Here is a 26,663-nt window from a genome sequence, read left to right on the forward strand (position 1 = left end):
GGTTCAGTCCTCTTTGGAGCGATTCTGCTAGTGAAACCCCGCGCACGCTGCGCACGCCGCGCTGCAGGGGCATGGCCGGTGTCTCGTCATGACTTCTGTAGTTGCTTAGCATCGGGGCAAGGAGGGTAGCTTAAGTGCACGCTAGCCAGTACGTGCCTTTAGCTAACTTGCCGGCTAATGCTGAACAACAGAACGGGTTATTTTCACGAAGAAGCCCCTCTAACCAAAGCTGTCACTCACCCCTGACGTTCCGTTGTGAACCAACCGGTTCCACTTGCACGGTGGGGGGGGGCGGCTCATGTCAAGCTGCAGCGCTGACCGGCTAGCTGGCTAGCTAGCTAGCTAGCTGGGTAACAGCACTCGGAGCCGCCCTCGTCTTTCCTTCGATGTCACATTCAAAGCACATATTTGTGGTGCTACACGGCGGCTCCAATGTTGCCTGCACCTCCACCCCTGGACACCATCACATCTCGGCTCGGCTCTGCTCTTTGATGAAGCACTAGCAATGTTAGCTGCTAATGTTAGCAGGGTCCAGTGTCGGCTCTAACAGCAACGTCCCGCTGCATCCGGCTTGCGGAGCCACACTGACATGTTGCTTCTGTCGCCTGGTGGAGCGATCCTAGTTCGGCTGGGTCTGTCACAGGCGGCCTCTTGCGATGTATGATGACGATCACTTCCTGATAATTCAATGTTTAGGTCGAGTCCGAACAAATTTATTTTTCTATTTGTAAAATTATTATTAAATTATTGATAGCGAACTACAATGACTTTTATTTCCTTTATTTACGATCTCCATAACAAGAAGAATGGGTCAAATCAGTGCAGCAGAGGTCGACGTATTCTGACTTTAATTGCCTAATATAGGCCAAGATCTAAAAAAAACTGGCTAAAAATATTTTATTAGAATTGCGTCTGTGGATTGAGTCAGTTTTATTCTGATATAAAGTCACTAATTACATTTGAGGAAATTGAGGTGTTAATGCAGAATGGAAAAATAGGCATTGGAGTCATTGACTTCACAATTTGAATAATATTCAGATACAACTCAATCATGCAGTGATTCTCAAACTGTGGGGCGCGACCTTCTAGTGGGTCGCCGCGGTATTACAGGTGGGACGCATGGGTAAATTCAGTTATTTCAAGAACTTCCCATATTACCAAAGTACACAGACTGCTGTTGCGACTCAACTCAATGTAGATCCAAGCCCAACATTGAGGATGAACTGAGTGGCGGTATCGCCGCAGCTAATGATACGAGACAGCTCATACATAAACACATTTTGTTTTGTAAGTCTGCACATTATTGTTTTAAAAACATATGCAGCGTAAAACTCTTCCCAAATATTTACCTTGTTTGTTTTGTCACTTGGACGAAATATCATCATGCGATCATCCAGAATGAAGCAGCTTATGCACCTTTATTTTGAAAAACTTGATCCAACCCTAGTAATTTAGGAACATGCCTATGTTAGGATGCAGTTACTCCATGGGGCTTTTCTTTTAGGGCAAAATAGCCTTGTCCCAAGTTCCTTGTTCAGAGACAGGTCTGTGGGACTTTCATGTAAATGATTAGGCTCCAGTCAGTTAACAAACAGTGAGTTGGGGCTCCTGGTTTCCTGTTAAGATACCATTAGTGTACAGTTTATGTGTGGAGTAACATCTCTACTGGAGTATCAGGTTTACTGTTCCAGTGTGGCCACATCAGACTCCATCTGTGAATATGTGTATTTTCACAAAAACAGTTGGTTGAGTTTGGCTGATTTTTAAAAAAAAAACAATGATCATATAAAAGGATTAATGGCCTGTCATAACTTCCTTATTGCAATATCATTTTGACACTGGCACATGATACTATGAAACATGTCCTTCCATCCAGCTCAGACAACATTATAAATAATTAACCATGTCCACAGCAGCTGTAGTTACTCTTTGGATTGAGTCTCCTGCAGGACCTTCAGTTGGTCGTCAATGGCCTTCAGCTCCTGCTGCAGAGCAGATGTCTGTAATCACAGGAGGGGGAAGAATTCAACGTGCAGCCATGGTCAAAAGTTTACATACACATGTATGTAACATGTACAGCGGGTGAAATAAGTATTGGACATGTCACCACTTCTCTCAGTAAATATATTTCCAAAGGCGCTATTGACATGAAATTTTCACCAGATCTTGATAACAACCCAAGTAATGACAACATGAATGACAATAGTTACAATATACAATTAATTACATTAATGAATACTGTAAACACTGAAAAAAATGCATTGTAAAAAAATAGTGCCAGGCAAAGATTACAATTATTAATCACATTAATCTCTGATTAATTGTAATGCTAAATGTTGATTAATGAATTCAGAAGTATATTGTGCACTTTTTTCTGTCCAACACTTTAAACTAAGGAGCTTTTTAACAGCAGCATTCCCTTTAGGGTAAACACTATCATGATAGGAGTGACATGGTTTCAGTCTGGACCAAAGTGGAGGCCAACCTAATGGGGCAGTAAATGAGGCAAAAGCACTATATTAACAAATAATAGAATTACTGCCTCGGCAAACCTTAAGCAGACTTTAACCTTATTGCTCATTGCTTTGCAATATTGTTGAGTTAAGGCCAAAAAAACGTATCAAATGTCCAGCCAATGATGACACATGACACCAAAGGGGCAGCAGCCTCCTCAGCGCTCACCTTAGTGTCCATCTGCTGCCTGACATGAGCAGGGGCCTTGGACAGGTAGTCTGGAGACTGGACTCTGCACAGGAGTTTCTCCAGCTTTGGAACCAGCTTGTCTCTGCGCTGGCTGAGCTGCAGTATCTGCTTATCGATGTTCATTCCACTCTGCGAGAGCAAATCGTACAGAGTGTTAGACACACTAGCACGCCAAGCCAACTCCAGCAAACTGATGAGAAAAGTCATTTAAACATTCAACTTCTCCAGATTATGCCAATTACTCGAGAAAATGCATTTATTTCAATAGTAATGGATTGGATTTTGAATGTGTATACTTACATAGTGTCCTACATAATCCACGCGCACCACATCCATTAACATACATACGTTTTCTATTCCATCAAAGAATTATATTGCAATAAGAAGCAAGATTGAAGGGAGATTTTTCATTTATGTTGGCACAAGGTAACTTCATTCAAGACTACAAAGTTACAGGGTAGATTTACTGTCATCGTACAACACAATTGTAAGGAAACGCAGGTTGTAGTCTCCTTTTGGAACATAATAACAAGTATAGTGCAGAGGGAGAAACTGAGGGACATGGCAGGCTTGAACACTCAATGTAGGTGGTGTTATTTCTGGAAGATTGAGGGTGGAAAAGAGGACAGTGGGTACGAGACAGGACACTGCTTGACCACATGCAGTGATGACCTGCTGATGACGGCGTGTCATACATGGCACAGGAAGGACTTGTTTGATCCGGCCTCACGGCCAGCATGTGTTAAAACCACATACAGTGCCTTTCCCAAAAATAACAGCTTTTTATTCCATTTACTTCAAGGGTTGATACCTTGTCTGCTACAACATGATGCTGACTGCTTGAAGTTTCAACAAGCTTTCAATACCTTGGTTCTGCTGTAACTATCAGATTTTAGCTTTGCAGGTTAATGTGTCGATTCTTTCTTGGATTTATTGTTCATTCTATTTAATGTTAAAAATGACGGAGGACATTTTTCACTATTATCTGAGTGTACGTGTCAGGCAGTCATTTAACCAAAGATATTTGATTATATTGTATTTCAAGATCAGCTTTGATAAAAGGCCAAGGTGACAATTCAATGGACACTGTAGACACTGTAGACTGTTGGTGCACTGAGGTAGATTTGTGTTTTTATCTTCGGCCTGCTCATTCCTTTGGGTCAGTGACGGGGTTGTCTTTGCTGCATTATACATGTGTAAGATTACATTTATATTTAAAAAATATAAATAACATCAGGAAAAGCATTAGTCCTCCCAATGCCGAAGCCTCAACCAGAAATTGTTCATTTTAAATAACGATTCATTGATTATTAAAATTGTAGGAGATTCCTTCTCTGTCGTCCACTTATTACTTTGTCACTACAGTCAGGTTCTTAAGGACTGAAGCAGGAAGACATTGGTACAAACCTGAATGTAAAGGTGTAGTTGACATGTGTGGTCCACCACGCCGACAAGGCTCCCTACAGGTGGGGGGGTGGAGTGGACCTGGAGGAGCGGCTCCGCTCCAGGAGAGTAGATATGAAGGCTAGAGATCCGGCTTAAGGTCCAAACAGCTGAGCCAAAGTGATGGAGGACCTTGGCCTGGCTGGGTGAGCACACTGCCCACACTGAAGCACACAACACCCACGTCAACCACTTCCCCTCATGTTATGTAATCCATTCATTTAACAGTCGGATCATCAGTGTATTTTTGTATTAAAGCATAAATGGAATCACATCCAGATTAAACATTAAAGTGTTCCTTTTAAGCCATTAAATGACTCACTGGCTGGTTTTTCTTTTGTCATGGCACATTGGGCTCGTAGTGACCGGGCCACTCGGATCACTTCCTGCACCAGTAGGAAATCCTTTTCCTCTTCAGGGAAATGCCAGTGTGCCTGGCAGGGTGAAGATGTTGGAAAAAAGAACACATCAGCTAAAACCCATGGAAAGTTAAACACATCATAAATCAGACCAAAAGGACCCACTCCACCTGCAAACTACAGCCAACCCCATCAATGTCATCAGGGACAGGGCAATGATGATTTGACCTACACAGCACCTGAATCTTCCTGCTAATGTTGAGAATCATTATTGTCAGAGTCCCTCCCTCTGGACCCAGGTAAAGGCTGGTTTAGGTCTCCCTCTGGTGGATCTGGGAGAGGTTGGCTTCGCACGCACCTGTCTCAGCTCTGCAATCGCACACCTGCACCGGAGCCACAATCACCAGGGGATAAGAGGGAGAGCCTGACAACCGGCCGACGTCGGATCGTTACTCACGTCACGTATGTCGACCTCAGTCTTCGCGAGTCTCAGTGACCAGCACCCAGTCGAGCCGAGAGCCGAAAGTAGTTCTCTTGTCATTCAGTTTAAATCCTGTTACTCACCTCTTGTCTCACCTCCTTGGTTTCAGTTACACCTGTCTGTTCCTGCACGTGGGAGGACCACCGGGCACCGCGCACTGTCAAGGAGATCATCACCCGGGACCCCCTCCTTCACCTGCACCCCTCACGCCCGCTCCTGCTGCACCTCCAGTCGTGTTGATTAATAAAGTATTCACTCACCTCCTGACGGCTGTGTCTGTCCGTTCTGCATTTGGGTCCAGCCATGTCCCAACCTGACAGAACGATCCGACCATCAATGGACCCAGCAAACCTCGACACGGTACGTCAGGCGATCTCGTCCCAAGGAGCCATGTTGGGGCAGCACCAGTCCTCCCTGCAGGGAATAATGGCCAGCCTGGACTCCCTGTCTAACAGTATCGCCGCGATCCAGGCGCACCTCAGCGCACCACCCCAGCCTCCGGTTCAGAGCCCGCCTGAACCCGTTTCTGTGGTCATGTCCATGCCAGACCACGAGCCCCAGGTCCCCACGCCGGAGAGATATGACGGACACAACGGCCGGTGCCGCTCGTTTCTGATACAAGTGGGACTTGTGTTCGAGCAACAGCCCCGCTCCTACCGGAGCGAGCGAGCCAAGATCTCCTACATCATCGGATTATTGCGCGGGGAGGCTTTGGAATGGGCATCTGCCGTGTGGGAGAAGCAGGGCGCACTCGCCCAGTCATGTGAGTTATTTACCGCGGAGATGCGGAAGATATTCGATCACCCCGTTCGGGGAAAAGACGCTTCAAAGCGATTATTATCACTGCGGCAAGGGACACGCAGTGTCGCCGATTACAGCATAGAGTTCCGTATCCTAGCTGCGGAGAGTGGTTGGGATGAGGAGGCACTACAGGGGGTGTTCTACAACGGATTAAATGAGGGCATTAAGGACAGTTTGCTCTCCTACCCGGAGCCACAGGGACTGGAGGAGCTGATCTGTCTCACCACACGGATTAATAACCGTAATAGGGAGCGGAGGCGTGAGCACGGCTCGGCACCAAGGGGAGCGCCGTGCGTCAGAGTCGACACTCCTGAGACGGTTACAGACCCCGAACCCATGCAACTGGGCCGTTACCAGATTTCGGAGGCGGAGCTTCTGCGCAGACGAACAACTAACAGCTGTCTATATTGTGGCAGGTCGGGTCACTTTCGCTCTCGTTGCCCATTAAAGGGGGGAAACGGCCCCGCTCACTAGAAGTAAGGAGGATTCTAGCGAGCGAGAGTCTATGCCCCTCCCCCCACACATCACGGACTCCGCTGAAGATTTCAGTCAGCAACGGCACTGCAGCAATGGCAGTGGAGGGACTCATAGACTCCGGGGCCGATGACAATTTTATGGACCATAAACTTGTAGACCAATTAGGACTCCGTAGAATTCCGTTAGAGGAGGTTATTGAGGCTAACTCCCTAGATGGCAGACTACTGGCCAGAATCACGGACAGGACGGAGCCGGTCCAGCTGCAAATCTCAGGTAACCATTTTGAGCAGATCAGTTTTCTTGTTTTTAAGTCCCCTCTGGTACCGGTTGTGCTGGGCTACCCCTGGTTAGCAAAGCACAATCCTTCAGTTGACTGGTCCACCAGCTGTATTCTGAGTTGGAGTGATTTCTGTCTGGCTAATTGTTTACAGTCTGCCCGTCCCCAGGGTGCCCAGCGGGGGAGTTCGACGCCTGGTCCCGACCTCACTCTGGTACCACCCGCTTATCACGACCTGGGCGAAGTATTTAGTAAACAACGGGCCCTATCACTACCCCCTCATCGGCCTTACGATTGTCACATTGAACTGCTGCCCGGGGCCTCCCTACCCAAGGGCAGACTCTACAATATCTCCAGACCAGAGCGAGAGGCCATGGAGAATTACATCAGGGACTCATTGGCAGCTGGAATCATTCGCCCCTCTTCCTCTCCGCTGGGCGCAGGGTTCTTCTTTGTTAAGAAGAAGGACGGCACTCTCAGGCCGTGCATCGACTATCGGGGGTTGAATAACGTGTCTGTCAAAAACAAGTACCCGTTACCTCTGATGAACACTGCGTTCGATTCTTTACAGGGTGCCACTGTGTTCACCAAACTCGACCTCCGCAACGCCTACCACCTGATCCGCATTCAAGAGGGGGATGAGTGGCTCACAGGGTTCAACACCCCCCTGGGCCACTTCGAATACTTAGTTATGCCATTCGGGTTAACTAATGCCCCAGCCGTTTTCCAATGCCTAGTTAATGACGTCCTACGTGACATGCTGGGTCGCTTTGTTTTTGTATACCTGGACGACATACTTGTCTTTTCACAGAATCAGGAAGAACACCAGAGGCACGTCCGCCAGGTTCTTCAGCGGCTGCTGGAGAACAGACTCTTTGTGAAAGCGGAGAAGTGTGAATTTAACACCAGGTGCACAAGCTTCCTGGGTTATGTCATCGCCGAGGGAGAGGTAAGAATGGACCCCCAGAAGGTGCAGGCCGTCCTGGAGTGGCCCAGACCCAACTCCCGCAAGGAGTTACAGAGGTTTCTAGGGTTCTCTAACTTTTATAGGCGGTTCATCCGCAACTACAGCCAGATTGCAGCCCCCCTAACAGACCTTACCTCCAATCTTAGAGCGTTCCGGTGGTCTCCTGGGGCAGAGTCCGCCTTCCAGGAGCTCAGGGAGCGTTTCACGTCGGCACCCATTCTCGCCCAACCGGACCCGTCTCTACAGTTCGTGGTAGAGGTCGACGCATCGGAGGTCGGAGCTGGGGCAGTACTCTCCCAGAGAGCCAAGGAGGACAACAAGCTCCATCCCTGCGCATTCCTCTCCCATCGGCTGTCACCGGCGGAGAGGAACTATGACATCGGCAATAGGGAGTTGCTCGCGGTGAAACTGGCCCTGGAGGAGTGGAGGCATTGGCTGGAGGGGGCGGACCAACCGTTTGTGGTGTGGACGGACCACAAAAACCTTGAATATATCCGGAGTGCCAAACGACTAAATGCCCGACAGGCTAGGTGGGCGCTATTCTTTGGACGCTTTGATTTTGTTCTGTCTTACAGACCCGGATCCCAGAATGGGAAGCCTGACGCCCTGTCCAGGGTCTTCTCAAAGGAGGAGGAGACGAGGAGGACGCCACCAGAGACCATCCTGCCATTGAGGCGGGTAGTGGGAGCCCTCCAATGGGGCATTGAAGGAACGGTTCGGGCAGCCCTTAGGAAGGACCCGGGCCCGGGTAAGGGACCTCCGGGGAGGCTGTTTGTCCCCGAGGGGACGCGACCGGCAGTGTTGGAGTGGGGCCATGCCTCCAAGCTGACCTGTCACCCGGGCGTCGCACGTACCATGTCCTTTCTGCGACGACGGTTCTGGTGGCCTGCTATGGGGGAGGATGTTCGGATGTACGTGGCGGCTTGTCCGGTGTGCGCACGGAACAAGGGCTCTAACCGGCCAAGCATGGGGCTATTGAGGCCATTGCCCATCCCTCATCGTCCCTGGTCCCACCTAGCCATGGACTTTGTCACTGGACTTCCCACGTCCAGGGGTAACACGGTGGTGTTAACGATCGTGGACAGGTTCAGTAAATTTGCTCATTTCCTGCCCTTGCCCAAGCTCCCAACGGCCAAAGAGACTGCGGACATTATGGTGAGGGAGGTATTCCGTATTCATGGCCTGCCTACCGACATTGTTTCGGACCGCGGCCCTCAGTTTGCATCAGCAGTGTGGAGGGCCTTTTGCACAGCAGTGGGAGCTACTGCCAGCCTCTCTTCCGGGTTCCATCCTCAGACTAACGGCCAGGCAGAGAGGGCCAACCAGAAGATGGAGTCTACCCTACGATGCCTGGCTTCCTCTGAACCCTCCACCTGGTCTGAGCAGATCCCTTGGGCGGAGTACGCCCACAACACGCTTCCCACCACAGCGACAGGTATGTCCCCATTCCAGTGTGTTTACGGCTATCAACCTCCCTTGTTCCCGTCCCAGGAGAAGGAGCTGGCCGTACCTTCGATACAGCAGCAGTTTCGCCGATGCCATCGGACCTGGCACCGCGCCCGGGCATCCTTGCTGAGAGCCTCTGAGCAGTACCAGCAACAGGCTAACCGCCGACGCACCCCGGCACCCTCATACTCTGTTGGAGACAAGGTATGGCTGTCAACCAAAGACCTGCCCCTCCGCACGGACTCCAGGAAACTATTGCAAAGGTTCATCGGCCCCTTCCCCATCGAACGCATCATCAACCCCACGGTGGTCCGTCTCAAGCTCCCTCGGTCCCTTCGGGTACACCCAGCGTTCCATGTGTCCTGCGTTAAACCGGTATCGGTTTGTCACCTCCTTCCCCCCCCACCTCCTCTGCCGCCTCCCCGAATTATTGACGGGGCCCCAGCCTATACAGTAAAGAGGGTTATGGACTCCCGACGCCGAGGGAGGGGCTACCAGTTTTTGGTAGACTGGGAGGGTTATGGGCCGGAAGAGAGGTGTTGGGTTTCCCGGCGCCTGATCCTGGACCCCAGCATGATCCGGGAGTTTTATCGGCGGAAGCCGGGGGCTCCAGGTGGACCGCCTGGTGGCGGTCGTGGGGGGAGGGGTACTGTCAGAGTCCCTCCCTCTGGACCCAGGTAAAGGCTGGTTTAGGTCTCCCTCTGGTGGATCTGGGAGAGGTTGGCTTCGCACGCACCTGTCTCAGCTCTGCAATCGCACACCTGCACCGGAGCCACAATCACCAGGGGATAAGAGGGAGAGCCTGACAACCGGCCGACGTCGGATCGTTACTCACGTCACGTATGTCGACCTCAGTCTTCGCGAGTCTCAGTGACCAGCACCCAGTCGAGCCGAGAGCCGAAAGTAGTTCTCTTGTCATTCAGTTTAAATCCTGTTACTCACCTCTTGTCTCACCTCCTTGGTTTCAGTTACACCTGTCTGTTCCTGCACGTGGGAGGACCACCGGGCACCGCGCACTGTCAAGGAGATCATCACCCGGGACCCCCTCCTTCACCTGCACCCCTCACGCCCGCTCCTGCTGCACCTCCAGTCGTGTTGATTAATAAAGTATTCACTCACCTCCTGACGGCTGTGTCTGTCCGTTCTGCATTTGGGTCCAGCCATGTCCCAACCTGACAATTATTGCATTACTTGACTACAACGCAGACACAGAACTGCATGCATGGAAAATGGTCTCCAGAGGGAGGAAGTCAAGAACACACTGGTTCCCTCTACAAACAGCCAATGGCATTCTGAGTTATTGCAGCAAAAAGCCCTTTTTGATACTTGTTTGGTTCAGCTAGTTAATCTTCCCCAATGAACTCCTCTTATGTTTGCTTCTCTTTTTGAAACCCCTGTGGGTTCATGACTTCACATCTCCACCACTCTGTTCTAGTGACGACGTGTAATCGTCTCATTTAGACTCTTATTTAAGAAACGTTTCAGGCTACAAATTCACCACAGAGTGAAAGTAATGTGAAAGTAAGATACTTTAAACAAAAGGTTTACATCAAGTGTGGTGCTAAGGCTAAAACTTATGGAACAGGAACTCTGGGGAGAGAGTCGCATTGATAGTAAAGAAAACCAAAGGCCTCAGCATGGCTGGTTCAGAGGCGTTTCTGTGCTCTCACGGCGTATGTGGGGGAGGAGAGGGGTGTCGGCTGTGGTCCTACCAGCTGAGAGGAGCAGGGGTACGGCTGTAAACACAGAGTGGCCTGGGCAGCAGCTTGGGGTTGGAACGGCAGAAGTCTCTGCCACAGCTCCTCAGTGATGAAAGGCATGAAGGGGGAGAGCAGGGCCAGGGACGTAGACACACAGTGATACAGGATGCTGGTGGCCGCCTGCCTGTCAGGAAGGGCCAGCGCCGCTTCCTCCTGCTGGAGCAGCACAGGCTTCACATACTCCTAAACACAAACAAGGGCACACAGGCACACAGCTCAGTGAGCACTAGACGTCATTGCAGTGTTGAAATCGGGTTGAAATGAGGTCACAGCTGATTCAACAAGTTGTCAACCAGCTAAAATCTGGTTGAAAGAACAGCGTGCCAAACACGAACAAACCAACTTGTTGATGCTGTGTCATGTTGTAACACAAGGTTGAAAGAGATTTTTTCAGTTTTTCAATATAATTAATTAACTGGTCGAAATTTGGTCTACGCGAAGACGTGATTTCCACATATTTAATATTGGTTGGATATTTGATGAATCTTTATTCAACTTTTTCTTTTTCTTCCGCGCCCCCTTAAGACAATTCAAATGTTCAGCTCATTCAGGAGAGGGGTGCCATCACTTTTCAGCTTTCTAGCTCTTATAATTTAATTTATATGAATTAAAATGATCAACTTTTTTAACATGGTTTCCAATAGAGTTCATTTTCAAATCCTCAATCCTCAAAACTTCTTCAACCGTCAACTTTTTCAGCTTTTCCAAACTTTCAGCTAGAGACACCATTTAACCTTTAAAATGTTGACATAAAACCGCTTGCTGATGTCTATTCTACTTTTTTCATAATCACTAATTATGTTTCATTAGTTTTTGGGTCAGTTTCTGAGTTTTACATGTGTTTCTATGAGGAAAGTTAGAGGGCAGCTTTGGAATGTTCCAGAAACCTAGAGTGTGAGCAAAGTCAGAATCCGGTAAAAAAAATTGCACTTGTTCCTTTACAGCCATAATATTCACTTTTCAGGATTCATTTCTGGATTAAAACGATGCCGTACTTGTGCTGGTCGGACTCATATGGGTATTGAATCCCACATTTATTTACTTTTTGCGTGAGGAGCCTCAGAGTGAGACAAAGTCTGTCCCAAGCCCCATTGGCTCCCATACAAATCTGCTGACATATTTAAAAAAATAAAAACAGAAAGTACATGTTTTTTAAACTGCTAGTTGAGCAATTCTAAAACACATAGAGACATGAAAACTACACTCATGCGTTCGGTAGAGTCTTGTGTCTCTCATAATCACATTATTTTTTGGATAACTTGGCTTGTTTTGCTCCAGGGGGCATTTGTTTGAGGTGTGGATTCTCAGTAAATCACTGTCTGTCTCTGCCCCTGTGAGCTCGTTAGTGACCAGCTGGTTCGTTTGTGAGCGCTACCTAAGTGAAAAGTTCGATGGCCATAAAGACGTAGCTCAGGAGTCATCCACTGTGCAGGGACGTGTAGGTTTAACCGTGGTTAGCTAACGGTACGTATGGACGTGCATGTCGTGAGTTGGGACAGAGACCCGGGACGAGCAGACCGTAAGTAATGTGGAGGCAGGACGGTTAGATATTTCAAACATGGGAGAGCGCCAAAAATTAATTTCAGCTTTTCTAATTTCTGTATTTTCAGCAATTTTTAAATTAATTTAAGCTTTTGCAATTTCATTTGTTTCAGCAATCTTTTGAATTAATTTCTTCATTTCTGTACTTTAAGCAAATTTCAGCTTTATGCATTCCAAAGCATTTTCAGCAGAAAATGCATTTTCTAGTTCATTTATAATGTCATGGAACTATAGACTGTGTGCCGTTAACAAGACGCTTTATGGACAATGTTATTTTGGCAGTTTGAAACATTACTTATAAATCTGTATCACATCTGTAACGCGCATGCCCAAGTTCTTAGAAGCTTCCTCCGGGTGCAGCACAAGTTGAAGTTTGTACGGAACCAGAGCGACATGAACAGGCTGATAAAACCACGGCTACCAGCTCCATTACTCCAAGTATGTGAGTGTTTTAATGAAGCCCACCTGGAGCTATAACCAGTTGTTTTACTTGTTCTGCCCACTCGATACAGGAGCATGCTAACGTTCAGCATGATGACCTGGACAAAAAGTAAACATCCCAGGATGTTTTCAGTGTGTTTTTTGTGCTTTTGGTTTTGTGGACCGTTGCTTTACCCATACAATGTTTTTTTTTTCTTGCTCAATTTATACACCTAATGTAGCGAGGGGGCTAAATACAGTTAGGATGGGGTAGGGGCTGAATCTAACAAGTTATGTGTAAAAAAAGAAGGCCTAAACATGGTAAATTGCTGCATGCTAAAAGCCCAAACTGTATGAGACTGAGCAGAAAGCGTGACACCAGCAATGTAATAGACTTAAGATTTGAGTGAGTTTAAAGCCCAAATTAGCCCTCTGATGCTAATTTGTGACATATGTACACATTCTAATTAAATATATATGTATATATGCATTTCTCAGACATGTGTCCAATAAATACTTTGACCAGCCCTTTACTTTGCACATTAGCCAAAATGTAGCACAACATGAGAGTGAAAGTAGTGCTTCATTTTGAGTGAATAGTGTTTTTTCATTTTCCCTCTACGAGACGCACTGTGATAAGGACCAGTAGCATAATCGCGCAAACCTAAGTGAAAGTTGTGCTCCTCACCAGGTAGACGTCACACAGGCTGTGGACCCAGAAGGAGTACAATGCAGAAGTGACAGCATGCAGCTCGTAGGCTTCCAGGGCCGTCTCACACTCCACTACGGTGCTGTAGAGTCTGGAGCAGATCCAGCGGTCCAAACTGCTCACAGCACTCGTCTGAAACGTTTATATCATTTAGTTAATACATCTCTTACGTCCTTTATGTCGTACAAACACATAGCTTTCAATAATGTGTTACATTTTTAAGCAACTTTCAAAGCATTCAAGGACTACTACTAAAGGTGTGTTATAGGAGGGCCACCCCCGCAAGAAATTCTATGGCCCAATATGTTCCCTAAACCCTAAACCCTGACCCCTCCGGGACGCACTGAGCCCACCTGTTCAGTAGTTGAGTGTGAGAGTCAGAGGGCTTTAAATTGTGTAAATTTGAATGGGACAGCACTAGGCTGCCACATGTCACGTCGCCATGACAACGTCAAAAATATGATTTACAATTGAGGGTATTTTTTTAATAGATTTTTCTCTCTGAACGTCTTTCAAGCTGTTGCCTCATGAAAAGAATCGGTCATTTTAAATAGCGCTCTACATTTTTTGTCAAAATTGCTTTGATTCATTAATAGATATATGGTCTGATTTACTGTCTTTGATTGTTGAGGTTTTAAATGTATGCATTGTATCATCACAGCCTGAAAAACCTCTTTGTTTACCCATGCTTCACGGGTTATTCTGTTTTTGACGTCACATTGCAATGACTTGTGGGTCATCCCCTTAGGCCTGGTCAGCTTCCAATGCTGACTTAAGGAAAGGGTTCATAAAGAGCTCAAAACGTCTGCCTGAGAGCCCTTAAACACTCAAAGATTTGACACTGGGACAGAACTGAACCCTCAGAGTCCTACAAGTCTGCAGGTTGGGCGTTGGCGTACGATTGTCCACTCCTCGCTGTGCGTAGCAGCTCCGCCCCAACACGTGCAGACAGACACGTGTGCACGTACATGGACAGAGCGCGTGTCTGCATCGACTACCACTACATTCCTGTTGTAGGAGTTTGTGATGGTTTACGCTGCTGAACAGTGACTACGTACATGAATAACTAAATAAAAAAGGAACTAGTGTCTTTGATGTACCTCCTCCAGAGTTCCCACTGGTGTTGTGTTGTCACCCAGCACTCCTAGTGTGAATCTCAGCGTCTGCCACATTTTATTACAGAAGTGTCTGCAGCTCAGGACCTCAGAGATGGACAGACTGATGTCTTCTCCTGAAGAAAAGGAGGAGTCCCACACAGTGTGAAGATAAACAGACTCAAGGCGAATAGTTAATAGACGGTTCATGAATTGGTCCAAATGGTGTTTTAAGGACAAATGAGTCGTACAAGCTCATGAATTATACAGTACAATCAAGTGTTATGGAATCTGACTTCATGCCCCAAACAACAAGTTGTTTTAACCAAAAATACCCCTTTAAAGCCTCAATACTCAGTGGTTCAGGTACATTTCAATTAGTTTCACCTGAGCCCAAGTCTACAATGACAGCGAATGCTCTGAACACATTCCTCATCATCCCATGGGAGTGGATCCTTCAGGGCACAAGTCACTCAAGATGAAATGAACTCTAAAGTTTTCCACCAATGGGAAAGCACATTTATTTGACCCAGTTCGAAGATCATCTAGTGTTAAGGGCTCTCAGGCTAGCTCTTCTCTTCCTGTGTCACACATCTACACAGTCGTCCACTGAGACTAGATGAGAGTCACTCACCCTGCATTTTGTGAGAGCACAGGGCGAATCTCAGAGCATCAGTCCCAGACTCAGGGATCCCTTTGGGGAAGTCTTTCTTCTGCAGGGGAGCCGATGGAAGTGACAGATAAGAGACGGAGTAATGAGTGTGCTTAGTGAGCCACAAATCAACAGACAGGAGAGACGGGGGCCGACCTGAGCTCCCATGGCAACCAGTCTCTCCCTGGGGTCGAGGTTTCCCTCCTTCACTTTCTGTTGAAGCCTCTGTAAGGAAACAAGCAACAACTCAGGGCTGAGGGAACCAGAACAGACGGTTGTCCTACTTCCAGTGGGTTAGCTGTACACATCCCAATTCTTCAAAGTAAAGAAAAAAACCCTCCCAGCACACGGTTGTTTGACTTTCTACATAACAATGGATAATTTGTTGAAAATATTTATATTAAAAATATCTATTGAAATGCAGGCATTTCCTGTCTCGGAAGAGTAGGCCTAAGACTCCTCTAATATCGCATATCTAAGGGCTGGCTCAGGTTAGCCTGAACCTGCCCTTAGATCCGCCTCTTCATTCTGTGCGACGGAAGTCAGCAAGTCATTACCAGATATTTGCCTCATGGACCAAACCAAGTGTACCTACCTCGAGAGAAACTCCATGTATAACATCTAATGGGTCAATGACATTTCCCAGAGATTTGCTCATCTTCCTGCCATGTTTGTCTCTCACCATAGAGTGGAGGAGAACCTGAAAGGGAGAGAGAAACACAGCGGGATGGGCACACACAGTTATCAATTGAAAGTGTTTGTATCAGACCTGTTGTGTTTTAGGTTTGTCGTTGACCAAGAACCTGTTTAAAGGGCAGCTGTCCAGTCAGCTCTGTGCCCAGCATCACCATCCTCGCCACCCAGAAGAAGAGGAGGTCACTGCCCGTCTCCAGAATGGAGCTCGGGTAGAAGCGCTGAAGGTCATTGGTCTGTGGAAAGTGAAGGTGTGGTTACTACAAAGACGGGGTGGTTTATTGAGGACTATGTTCTGCTGGTGTTGATGCAGTACCTGCTCAGGCCAGCCGAGCATTGCAAAGGGAAAGAGCCCTGAGGAGAACCAAGTATCCAGGACATCAGGGTCTGCCACAGGACGTATGAAGACACAAACAACAAGGACATCCAGGCTTTCGTTAACAAGTTCCATGGTGGCAGCAAGGCTAATCCTACGAAGAGCCCGCACACTTCATGACAGAGACAGCAACATATGACAGCCAGGGTCAAGAATATCTATAACTACAGAATCTGTAGCTGCATTAGGAGATGTGATCATTTTCATTTACCGAGTAGCTTTTATGTTATTTACTGTCCGACAAACCTAATGTATGCGTATGTATCTGCGTACAATTAGTAAATGTCTGATTTAATATTAAAAAATATATTACAATAAAGACAGGACACGTGCACACTCTCTCAGAGGCTGGAGGCGGGGAAAGGTGAGTGAAGACCTGGCTGCTAGACAGGTGCACCGTTTGCTACCAGAGCAAAAAGTCACCCTTAGGAAAGCAGGAGTTACCAAAGAAAACATTGGGAGGCCTTCAGCTGTAGAACATAATATACATTTTTATTTGCATGTGTTCTTGTGCTTTCTGAGCTATAACTCTAGATAACTAGATATTATGCAGATTACTGCAGCAGAATGAGACAGAGGGGCTCACTCAAACTGTTTTAGCAACAGCAAATATAAGACCACATATCCTTCCAGCTGGATATAGAGAGGCTAAGAGATACGAGGCAAGTCACCCTGAGTCAACGTGATGTCTTCTGGCTTCACTCCATATTTAACGGCAGCTCTCTGTCGGGCCTCGTCCTCATTCTGTCCCCAAACCCACAGCTCCTATGAGAAACACACACACACACGTGGTACGTACATCTTAAACTATAAAGTCAGGTCCTTAAATATTTGGACATTGACACATTTTTCATTATTTTGACTCCATACACCACAACAATGGAGTTGAAATGAAAAAAAATGTGCTTTAAGTGCAGACTTTACAAATCAGGTGAACGGTGTAGTAACTACTACAAACGTATAAGTGGCCACCCCGTTTTTAAGGGACCAAAATAAATTGGACAAATTAATATAATCCTAAATCTAATGGTCAATTATAATACCTTGTTAAAAATCACAGCATCAATCTTCTCGTCAGCATCAATTCCATAGACATGACCAGACACTGGGTTTCGTCCCTGGTGATGCTCTGCCAGGCCTCTAATGCAACCATCTTCATTCCTGCTGGTTCTTGGGGTATTTCCCTTCAGTTTTGTCTTCAGCAAATGAGATGCATGCTCAATTGGATTCAGGTCAGGTGACAGACTTGGTCACTGCAGCACATTCCACTTCTTTGCCTTATAAAACTCCTTGGTTGCGTTCGCAGTATGCTTCGTCCAATGAGTTCTGAAGCTTTTGGCTGAATAGGAGCAGATAATATTGCCCGAAACACACACCGAATTCATCCTGCTGCTTTTGTCATCAGTCACAACATCGATAAATACAAGGGAACCAGTTCCATTGGCAGCCATACATGCTCACGCCATAACACTCCCTCCACCATACTTCACTGATGAGGTGGTATGCTTTGGATCATGAGCAGATCCTTCTCCATACTTTTCTCTTTCCATCATTCTGGTACAAGTTTATCTTTGTCTCATCTGTCCATAGGATGTTCTTCCAGAAATGTACAGGCTCTTTAAGATGTTTTTGGCAAACTCCAATCTGGTCTTCCTGTCTTTGAGGCTCACCAATGGTTTACATCTTGTGGTGAACCCTGTGCATTTACTCTGGTGAAGTCTTCTCTTGATTGTAGACTTTGACACAGATACACCTACCTCCTGCAGAGTGTTCTTGATGTGGCCAACTGTTGTGAAGGGCTTCTTATTCTTCTAGGGAAATGATTCTTCTGTCATCCACCACAGTTGTCTTCCGGGTCTTTTGGTGTTGCTGAGCTCACCAGTGCGTTCTTTCTTCTTAAGAATGTACCAAACAGTTGATTTGGCCACACCTAATGTGTTTGCTCTCTCTCTCTCATGGTTTTGTTTTGATTCTTCAGTCTAATGATGGCTTTCTTCACTGATAGTGACAGCTCTTTGAATTTCATATTGAAAGTTGACCTCTAGACCTTTTATCTACTCCTTGTAAATGAAATAACGAGGGATTTTCACACACTTGAACTTGGAACAGCTGAGCAGCCAATTGTCCAATTACTTTTGGTCCCTTAAAAACGGGGTGGCCACATTTTAATTTGTTGTAATTCCTACACTGTTGAATGTGAATACCCTCAAATTAAAGCTGAAAGTCTGCACATCTTCATTTTTTCATTTCAACTCCATTGTTGTTGTGTACAGAGTCAAAATAATGAAAAATGTGTCAATGTCCAAATATTTATGGACCTGACTGTACAGCATGCGGGGAGTACATCATTTAGTCTTCCCATTCATGTCTTTTTTACTTAGGGTTCCATTGGATAAAGTCATTCTAACATTTAGCACATATCATGCTGTTATTCAAACACAAATCCCAAAACCGAACCTCATGTTTGTTGGAAGAATTGGGAAACATCACTTGGTAAGCAGGAATCTGATGACCCCACCAAAGCTGCCTGGAAATGCACCAATCACTGCAAGGCAAACAGAGGTGCATTGTTGGAAAAGGAGCTCATTCATCCCCACAGAGGTGTCATTTTACCCAAATATCACACCAGTAACACCAGTGTTCAAAGTCAGGACAGCCTACCTGATGTTGGACAGCCAGTTATTCCATGTCTTAGTGTAGTAGTGAGGGATGATTTCCAGCTGCCTGTCCTCCACAGCCTGACAGGGAAACAAGTAGTCCCCTTTTATAGCATGTCATGAATCTATATTTACATGATGGCTCCTGACATGGTTACTTTAAAGCAGTAGTTCTTAAATGGGGGAACGTGAAGGTGCTCCAAGTCAATTCAAAAACCTTTTTTTAGGAAAAGAAAAAGATTTTTTTAGGGATACATCACCAAAAAAAGGTTGAGAACCACTGCTTAAAAGCATGTAGTGCAACTATGTCAACATCTCAACTGACTTACCTGGATAGCCTTTTCAGCCAGTTTTTCACAGCTTACAAACCATTGCTTCTTTAGAAGAGGTTCAATGATGTCTCCTGAGCGGCTGAGGAAAGGAGAGAGGAGGGAAGAAGGACATACAGGAAGTTACAATAAATTATGAAGAATTGAACACCAGGGGGCGACTGCACTGGTCCTATAGAGGTCAATGAGAAAATGACAACTTCTCCCTAGTGACCACCAGGGGGCAGCTCTACGGGTCCCAATATAAGTCTATGAGAACATTTCTCTTCTCTGTAGTGACCACCAGGAGGCGATTTCTCTGATCCTACAGAAGTCTATGAAAAAATGACCTTACTTCTCTCTTGATTTATTCCCTCAGTAAACATTGTAATCAGTAGTTTATGGTCTCTAGTGTCAAGACTTCTTCAACTCAGCATGATGTTCATTTAGTAAATGAGAATCTATTTAGAGTCAGAGACCATAAAGCAGGGGATGTTGAGGGTGGGGCTGAACCCCGATTGACAGGTCTCGCTCTCTCAAGGCCATCTTCTCGTTTTCTTCTGACTTGAATGTTATTGCTCTAAATGTCCAAAGACAGTGAAATATCAAATACAGTGTCTGTGGGGGTTTACAATATTCTGTTCCTTTAAGCATGATAATCCAGTTAGTCATGTAATTGTTTATTTTTTTAACTAGTTTAACTGAGAAAAACTCTTTAAAAGTAACATGGGGTTCTTGGGCTGTCTAATTACCTTCTGCCCCCTCTTATGTGTGTGTTTGCCAAAAACTAGTTAGTGTTAAATTCTACTTAATGAATTGTGTTTTAGTTTGTAATGCAATTATACTTTTGCATTTTTTACAGATACGATCATATTGCTCAAAAGAATCAGAACAGAAATGTATCAGTAAACTGAGCTTTGATGAATTTATGAATGCTTGTAAGCCATCAGTGATATGCCATTGTATAAACCAAAGTAAAGTGGTCATTTCAGGGTATTCAAGGTCCCACTGCATTGTTCTATTAGCTGAAAATAATTAGTGTCTCGCTTTGTGGCATGCTTCAAACTACACAAATATCCCAGAGGGTGTTTTGGGTTGATTCCCCTTTGTTTGCTCTTCTCTCTAAGTTCATTCCACCTTCCACTCTTTAGTGATGAAACCTGCAAGGTCAGAGCCTTTAGCCTGTGGGCCTGATGATATGTGTTGTAAAGAAGGTTCTTTTTTTAACTCTAAGAGGGAAAAGAGAGACACACAAAAAGTCTGAATAAGAACCTGCAGACAGGTAAGGTCATGGGGTGAGTCTTCTTCTCTCTGAACAGCCCCTTCTCGACCAGGGCATCCACAATCATCTGTCTGGCATCAAACCGCTTCACTCCCTTAGCAAAGACAAACACGTAGGATGAAGAAACATTCAATCGATCATGAAAATCCAGCCGGGTTTTGCACATAATAACAGTGGTCTTAATGTACCTTAAGCCATTTTCCACAGGGCGGAGTCATGGTCCCATCTCCTCCAATCACAGTGATGCGTGGCAATGAATGTCTCTGAGACAGCAGGAAGTCCGTGTGGTCATGAGCTGGGGTTACCTTCACGGCACCTACAGAACGCAAACACAGGGAAGTGAGCGCACATCACATGACAGCGGCAGCGACCAGCTGTCCGGCATCAAAGTTTGGTTTGTGAGGAGTAGTGCTGCGGTCACCTGTTCCCAGCTCCATGTCCACCATTGAATCAGTGATGATAGGCAGGAGTTGGTTGGTGAACGGGTGTCTGCACTGCTTCCCATGCACACACTGGAACAAACGAGACAAGCAGAAGTTTTAACAGCTATATTTGAACCAATATGTCCGTGTGTCCTTGAGAAAGACACTTCACTCCATTTGCCTGTAACTAGCGACTGATGGACAGACGCCTTATATCTTTTGGAATATATCAAATCAGCTTTTGTCAAATGTTTTATAACCTTTTCTTTTGAAACCTTGATATAACGTGTTAAGAGGTTTCTGCATCTTCATCTGTTTACATTGTGGGGGCATGTTGAGCTGTTGCGATGAACACATTCCCAAAATTGTTCCTTAATACATTCTGCTCAACATGGAAGAAATCTTGTGTTTGTTGCAGTATTTTTTTGTTGTTGTTTTTTACACATGTGGTCTAAAAGTTGAACTCTAATCCACTCGGTTCGACTCACATATACATCTGACACAATGAATTCATCCGAGGGTCCCAATGCCACCTGTACAATATCTAAGTAACATGTTTTCTGTCTGAGAAGGAGTAGCATGAGGTGTGCAGTGCAATAAGTTGTTTTCCGTCTTGTTGTCCATTGTCTTACTGTCTGATGTTATGCACCAACCGCCAAGTCAAATTCCTTGTTCCATGTCTAACATATTTTGGTAATAAATGTTCCTGAATCCTGATTCACTTTGGGTGGACGACCTTCTCTTGGTAGGTTTGCATTGTTCCATATTCTTTCCATTTTTTGATGATTTTATGGTGCTCTGTAAAATGTTCAACGCTTTGGATATTCTTTTATAAGCGAACCATCATACTTTAGCCACAACTTCATCCCTGAGATGTTTGGTGAGCTCCTCGGTCTCCATGATGCTCCTTGTTCAGTAATGCTCTCAAACAACATCTTTGTAAGGGTTTTTACATAAAAGAGGGTGCATATGTATGCACTCAACCCTTTTAGACCTTTATTTGTAATCATTTTGAAATCCATGTAAACTTTCCCCTGACTTCCAGATGATGGACTATTTTGTGGTCTATTCCATTAAATCACAATGAACTACCTTTGAATCTGTGGTTATACCATGACAGAATGAAGACGTTCCACAGGGGTGAATACTTTGAATACCACTGTGCAGGTCCTTGGCTCAGATTCAATGGAACATCCGATTATTTTTGGCATAGATACATGCGATGTATCCCAGTGGGGGGGCAAGGTAGCAATGATTAATGGAACAAATGACTCTTGTTCAGCGTGCAAAGACATGTCAAAATGGCTAGAACGAGAGGGACGGACAGAGGAGGCATAACGACTGGTACTGGCCTGATACCGAGGATCGTCAGGGTGAACAGCTATAGCCACATCTCCCAGCATGGTCTCAGGACGGGTGGTGGACACCGCCACCTCTCCATCTAAAGTACAACAGGTGGAGGGGATCATCACACGGCCCAACATCTACCAGAACATGGAGCAGTCCCACACACTCACCGTGGCCTTCTAAAGGGTAGGCGAAGGTCAGCAGGCTTCCAAACTCCACCTCCTCGTCATAACCAGGAACAGACAGCATGGTTCGTCCCGACAGCTCCTTTGAGTCAACCTGACAGCAGATCCACAGGCTGACCAACAAACCTCCATCTCTACTCAACTGTCCTTCTCTCATTAGAGCAAAGACATTCCCTTTAAAAAATGATACAGCCCAAATTTGTTTTTATGAGAAGCACTCATCACCAGCCGTGTTTTAAAGATGGGCCGTGTTTACCAGGCATCAACTCACAGAAGGTCGTTCAAGAATAAAATGGACTCTTATACTTTGTTTGACACAAACAAAATCCTGTCTGAAACCATCTAACAATCTTCTTCCAGCTCATTCAACTGCATTTGGATGAAGTTTAGTCATTTGTGTACAGAAAGCTCACGCCTCCTATAAGCAATCGTTACCACTCCCCAGAGATCCATTCTGCCTGTGGGTCATGTGACGACAAATGGACGGGCAATTAACCCCTATATTCAATGAGCCATCTTTAGAAATAGATATTTCCCAGTCGTCCACTGGCAGAGAGAGGAGCATACCGCTGGTACCCAGAATAAGAAGAGCCTTAGTAACCCTGTCCTTGTTGTACTCACCTCGATGTCAGAGATGGCCGATTCCAGAGCACAGCTCCAGTTGACCAGAGCCTCTGAGCGGTAGATGAGACCCGAGTCACTGAGCCTGACGAAGGCCTCAGTCACGGCCCTGCTGAAAGCCTGCAATCACACTCAAGCACATTACACATCCCATTTAAGGTGTCAAACAGAAGGGAGACGAGTGAAAACAGACCACATTGGGACTCATAGTGCTCCCTACTTCCATCTTAACATCTACCCTGCAGAGGACCACCACTGTGTCCCTAAATGGCTGTGGTTGGGAAACGTCCTGCTAAATCTGTGGGGAGATTGTTGGCACCTGAAACACAGCCGTCAATGGATGGAGAGTTGAGAGCAAAGTGCACGAGGACAGAGAGTCGCTAGTTCAACGTGTTCCACCTCCAAGACGATCACGTTTGTAAATAAAATACTAAACTAAACAACAGTGTGATTACTTGTTAGTCTTTTATTTGTGATTAATCTAAATTAAAGAATTTCAAAACGTGAGGTTAGTTATTTCTTTTCTATCTAAGAGCCTCTGCTAGACAGCCATTATGATCTGATTACACATGGAGAGCTTGTGAAAGGAATGCTGGGGTCACCTTGTAGTTAGCAAGCAGCCTCTGTCTTAAATGGACTGGTCACCCTCAGGAATAACCCTGACCTCAGTATCATCAAACACTGCTGACCGCCCAGTGGGCAGTGCACCAGGTGGGACACGTCTCACAGTACAGCAGAGCACACAGCTTACTGGATCCATGGTGAAACAGGCTCTGCTCCAGTCCAGAGACGCTCCGAGCCTCCTCAGCTGGTGGTAGATCTCGTCCCCGGTCCTGGGAGACGCAGGGACAGACTGAAGCCCACATGCTGCCGCATAGACACCCGATGAGGAGTGACCGTGTGAGTGTGAAGACTCACTCCTTCTTCCATTCCCACACCTCACGCAGAAACTGTTTCCTGGTGAAGTCCTGTCTGCGCTTGCCTCTGTCCCTCAGCAGCCTCCTCTCCACCACCGTCTAGCAGAGACACAGAGGACGACACGAGGGTGTCCACGTGAAGCCAGAGGAAGAGCAACATCCCAACCAAACCCTGTTATGCTACTTTTTATTTGAACAATACAGTTTTAATGTAATCTGGAGCTAGTCGGAGTGTGTCACATCCACAAAGGCCTCTCCAGACAGTTTACATATGGCCATGTGGAAATTGAGAAAATGTGAGCCAATCCTTAGAATCCCAGACTAGACGCTGTCTTACCTGTGTTGCAATACCTGCGTGGTCACATCCAGGGACCCACAGGACTCTGTAGCCCTGCATCCTCCTCCTAGTGGATTACACATTGATATTTGACTTCATCAAACTAACCGATCAAATGGTAACCAGCCACACAGGACACAGATATTACCATCGAACCAGAGCGTCCTCCACAGCTACAGTGAGAGCGTGGCCCAGGTGCAGAGTACCAGTCACGTTTGGTGGCGGCATGCACAGAGCGAAGGTCTGATCCACGCGGTGACCCAGCTTCTCCTGGTGAACATGGCGGCGGTGAGTGCCAGGGACTAGTGACTTCCTGCTACACTGCCGTGCAGTAACTGCTGCAATGAAGCGTTCATCAATGCTATGAATTCAATAATGATGGCCGTGAAATAAGGCCGCTGCTCTGACTCAACTGTGACAACGAAGAAACAAGACAACAAACTGGTGGAGGAACAGTACATGGACATATTTGGATTGTTCTTCTCTAGTAATTGTATCTTGTTCTGGTTCCTCAACATCATCATGGACTAAATGCAAAGAATGTAAAGAACCATCAGCATTTGGACCGGTAATGCTCCTTCTTCTGTCCAAAACCTGTCTTTAGTAGGATATAGATTATATTAAAGGCAGGGACATGACCTTATTCTACGAGAAGTAAAGCGCTGTTTGGTTAGAAATTGCTCACATGTTGTTCTGGACGAAAGAATCCCTCTTTCTCCCACCACTGATACCAGCTGGACTCCACATACTCCGGACAGTAAGAAGACGGGAATGGAGACAGGGTGTCTGCAGAGGACAACACACCTTTTAGATGTGCACAGATACACAAGCTGCTGCTGCTGCAGAGGTCAATCACCTTTCTTTGTCCCGGGCGGCGTTTGAGCGGCGTACACCGTCTTCTGCTTCTCACTCCATCTCACTGCTTCATCTTTAGCGGCCTGAAAGCAGCAGACCAGCAGCTTTACCACTCCCTGTATGCTTACCACCACACCAGAACATGAAGACAAGCAGACAGCACTATGGGAAACATGTTCATCAATTCAACTAAAACGTGGGGGCTTGCGGATGGGGAATTTTGAACTACTAGTATCAGTAATGATATTGTATTGAGAAATCCCTTTTTTAACAGGATCAGTGTATGGAGAAGAAGCCCTACGAAGCACTAGAGGTCCCAATGTTTCAGCATTTGAAGCCACGCAGTGGGTGGGACACTCCAGAAATGGGCAAATGTCAAATCTGTGCATTGAGGATAAAGTTCTATTTAAATATCTGACAGTCAGTTCACAACTTTCCAAATAATTATTATATTTTCAAATATCCACAGAATAATTCGGTCAAAATATGTAAATAATTCTCCATCATATCCCAAAAGAAACTGCCCAAAAGCTGCTAAGTCCAATCATCTTTTTAGGTTTACTTCTTTGCATGTGGTGGGTGAAGCTGCCGTGACAGAGCTGCGATGTGAGCGTCCCACAGTGGACCCACGCAGCAGGACTGTGGCTCAACGCTGCTGCTGTGCTTCTACACAGCCTGGATTCTTGAGGACAAGGCGCTGTCTCAAACAGACATACTTAAGTTGTACATTTGGGGTTTGTTCTTAAAGGGAAGGGAACTGAGTTGTGCTGTGTCCTGCATGTCTGTGCAGGAGTCCATGTGTGTTCAGTCCCTTTAGCACATCCAAGCACACCTGTCATTGACGAGATCATGTGTGATCTCTGTCAGACTCACCTTGGACTTGATCCTACCTGGAGAAAACAGCCCTGATGATAGTTGAGACTAGATTTATGTTGCTTTTACAGCAGTTGTGTTGTCCCGAAGCTTCTCTCCTACTTACTGAGTGTGCATTTGACAGTATGACCTCTTCGCGCTCTCGTCTCCGTCTCTGCTTCTCTGCCTGAGACCGCGGAGAGCAGTTGGACTGAGGTGAAGTGGACAAAGAAGGTTTTGCTGGCTTGCTGGAACACAAGGAGGCTTCTCCTGTGGCTGTCAGCCTCAGGACACGTCCTGCCCTCCACATCCTGAGTGACGCACTGACGGGAGGCAACACACACACGTTAAGCATTAGCATGCACGTGAGGTAAGCGAGACTTACTGTACTTTCAATACACGCACTGTCCCCTAATGCTGCGCGACCTTTCAAGTTCGCCACTTCAGGAGAGGGTATTTATATCCTGTTTTTCATCAAGGCCTTTGTAAACATATATCCGTACAACAATTATCATCCCATAGCACTTCGTACCGTAAGTTTATTATTTTATTCTTGGCATGTGGATCATCTTTTTGACAGACTGATACAACAGGAAGTAACCCGTGTGCGTCTGTGAATATCTTCCCCAAACACTACTGGTGTCAGAGACGAAACCTCGTGAAGACCTTTCAAAATAAAC

General features: G+C 46.2%; 1 protein-coding gene and 1 long non-coding RNA gene across 4 annotated transcripts; one reads left to right on the top strand and one right to left on the bottom strand.

Moving 5' to 3' along the window:
* Positions 1-1,399: 1,399 nt before the first annotated feature.
* vars2 (valyl-tRNA synthetase 2, mitochondrial) lies at positions 1,400-26,663 on the bottom strand. Of its 3 annotated transcripts, none has more exons than XM_037473365.2 (30): positions 26,516-26,663; positions 26,111-26,306; positions 25,133-25,214; positions 24,962-25,062; positions 24,425-24,546; positions 24,277-24,343; positions 23,941-24,038; positions 23,774-23,855; positions 23,023-23,142; positions 22,387-22,495; positions 22,222-22,310; positions 20,869-20,959; positions 20,636-20,763; positions 20,438-20,541; positions 19,187-19,268; positions 18,862-18,938; positions 18,658-18,745; positions 16,872-16,962; positions 16,141-16,211; positions 15,935-16,060; positions 15,727-15,831; positions 15,288-15,356; positions 15,114-15,192; positions 14,486-14,616; positions 13,365-13,517; positions 10,667-10,897; positions 4,469-4,580; positions 4,111-4,310; positions 2,683-2,832; positions 1,400-2,000 (listed from the first exon to the last, which is right to left on the bottom strand). In XM_037473365.2, the coding sequence occupies exons 2-30, from the start codon at positions 26,291-26,293 to the stop codon at positions 1,923-1,925; spliced, it is 3,219 nt and encodes a 1,072-aa protein (XP_037329262.2). In that variant the 5' UTR covers positions 26,294-26,306; positions 26,516-26,663; the 3' UTR covers positions 1,400-1,922. The 3 variants fall into 3 exon arrangements, with proteins under 3 accessions (XP_037329262.2, XP_037329260.2, XP_037329261.2); XM_037473363.2 differs by having other exon boundaries at positions 16,872-16,965; XM_037473364.2 differs by having other exon boundaries at positions 16,872-16,965; positions 26,410-26,548.
* On the top strand, positions 4,784-5,250 carry LOC119222451 (uncharacterized). The gene is made up of 2 exons (XR_005120783.2): positions 4,784-4,967; positions 5,096-5,250. It is a non-coding gene; the product is annotated as an uncharacterized LOC119222451 (long non-coding RNA).

The sequence above is a fragment of the Pungitius pungitius genome, chromosome 17 (genome assembly GCF_949316345.1).
Source record: "Pungitius pungitius chromosome 17, fPunPun2.1, whole genome shotgun sequence".
Lineage (NCBI taxonomy): Eukaryota > Metazoa > Chordata > Actinopteri > Perciformes > Gasterosteidae > Pungitius > Pungitius pungitius.

Bases quoted from the DNA above. Each gene is read 5' to 3' on its own strand.
- vars2 (XM_037473363.2), bottom strand. From the start codon at position 26,293: ATGTGGAGGGCAGGACGTGTCCTGAGGCTGACAGCCACAGGAGAAGCC. The intron at 20,542-20,635 runs GTACATTAAGAC...GTCTTTGCTAAG, and splicing joins CCTGTGGAAAATGGCTTAAG to GGAGTGAAGCGGTTTGATGC. The intron at 4,311-4,468 runs GTGAGTCATTTA...TGTGTGCTTCAG, and splicing joins GACAAAAGAAAAACCAGCCA to TGTGGGCAGTGTGCTCACCC.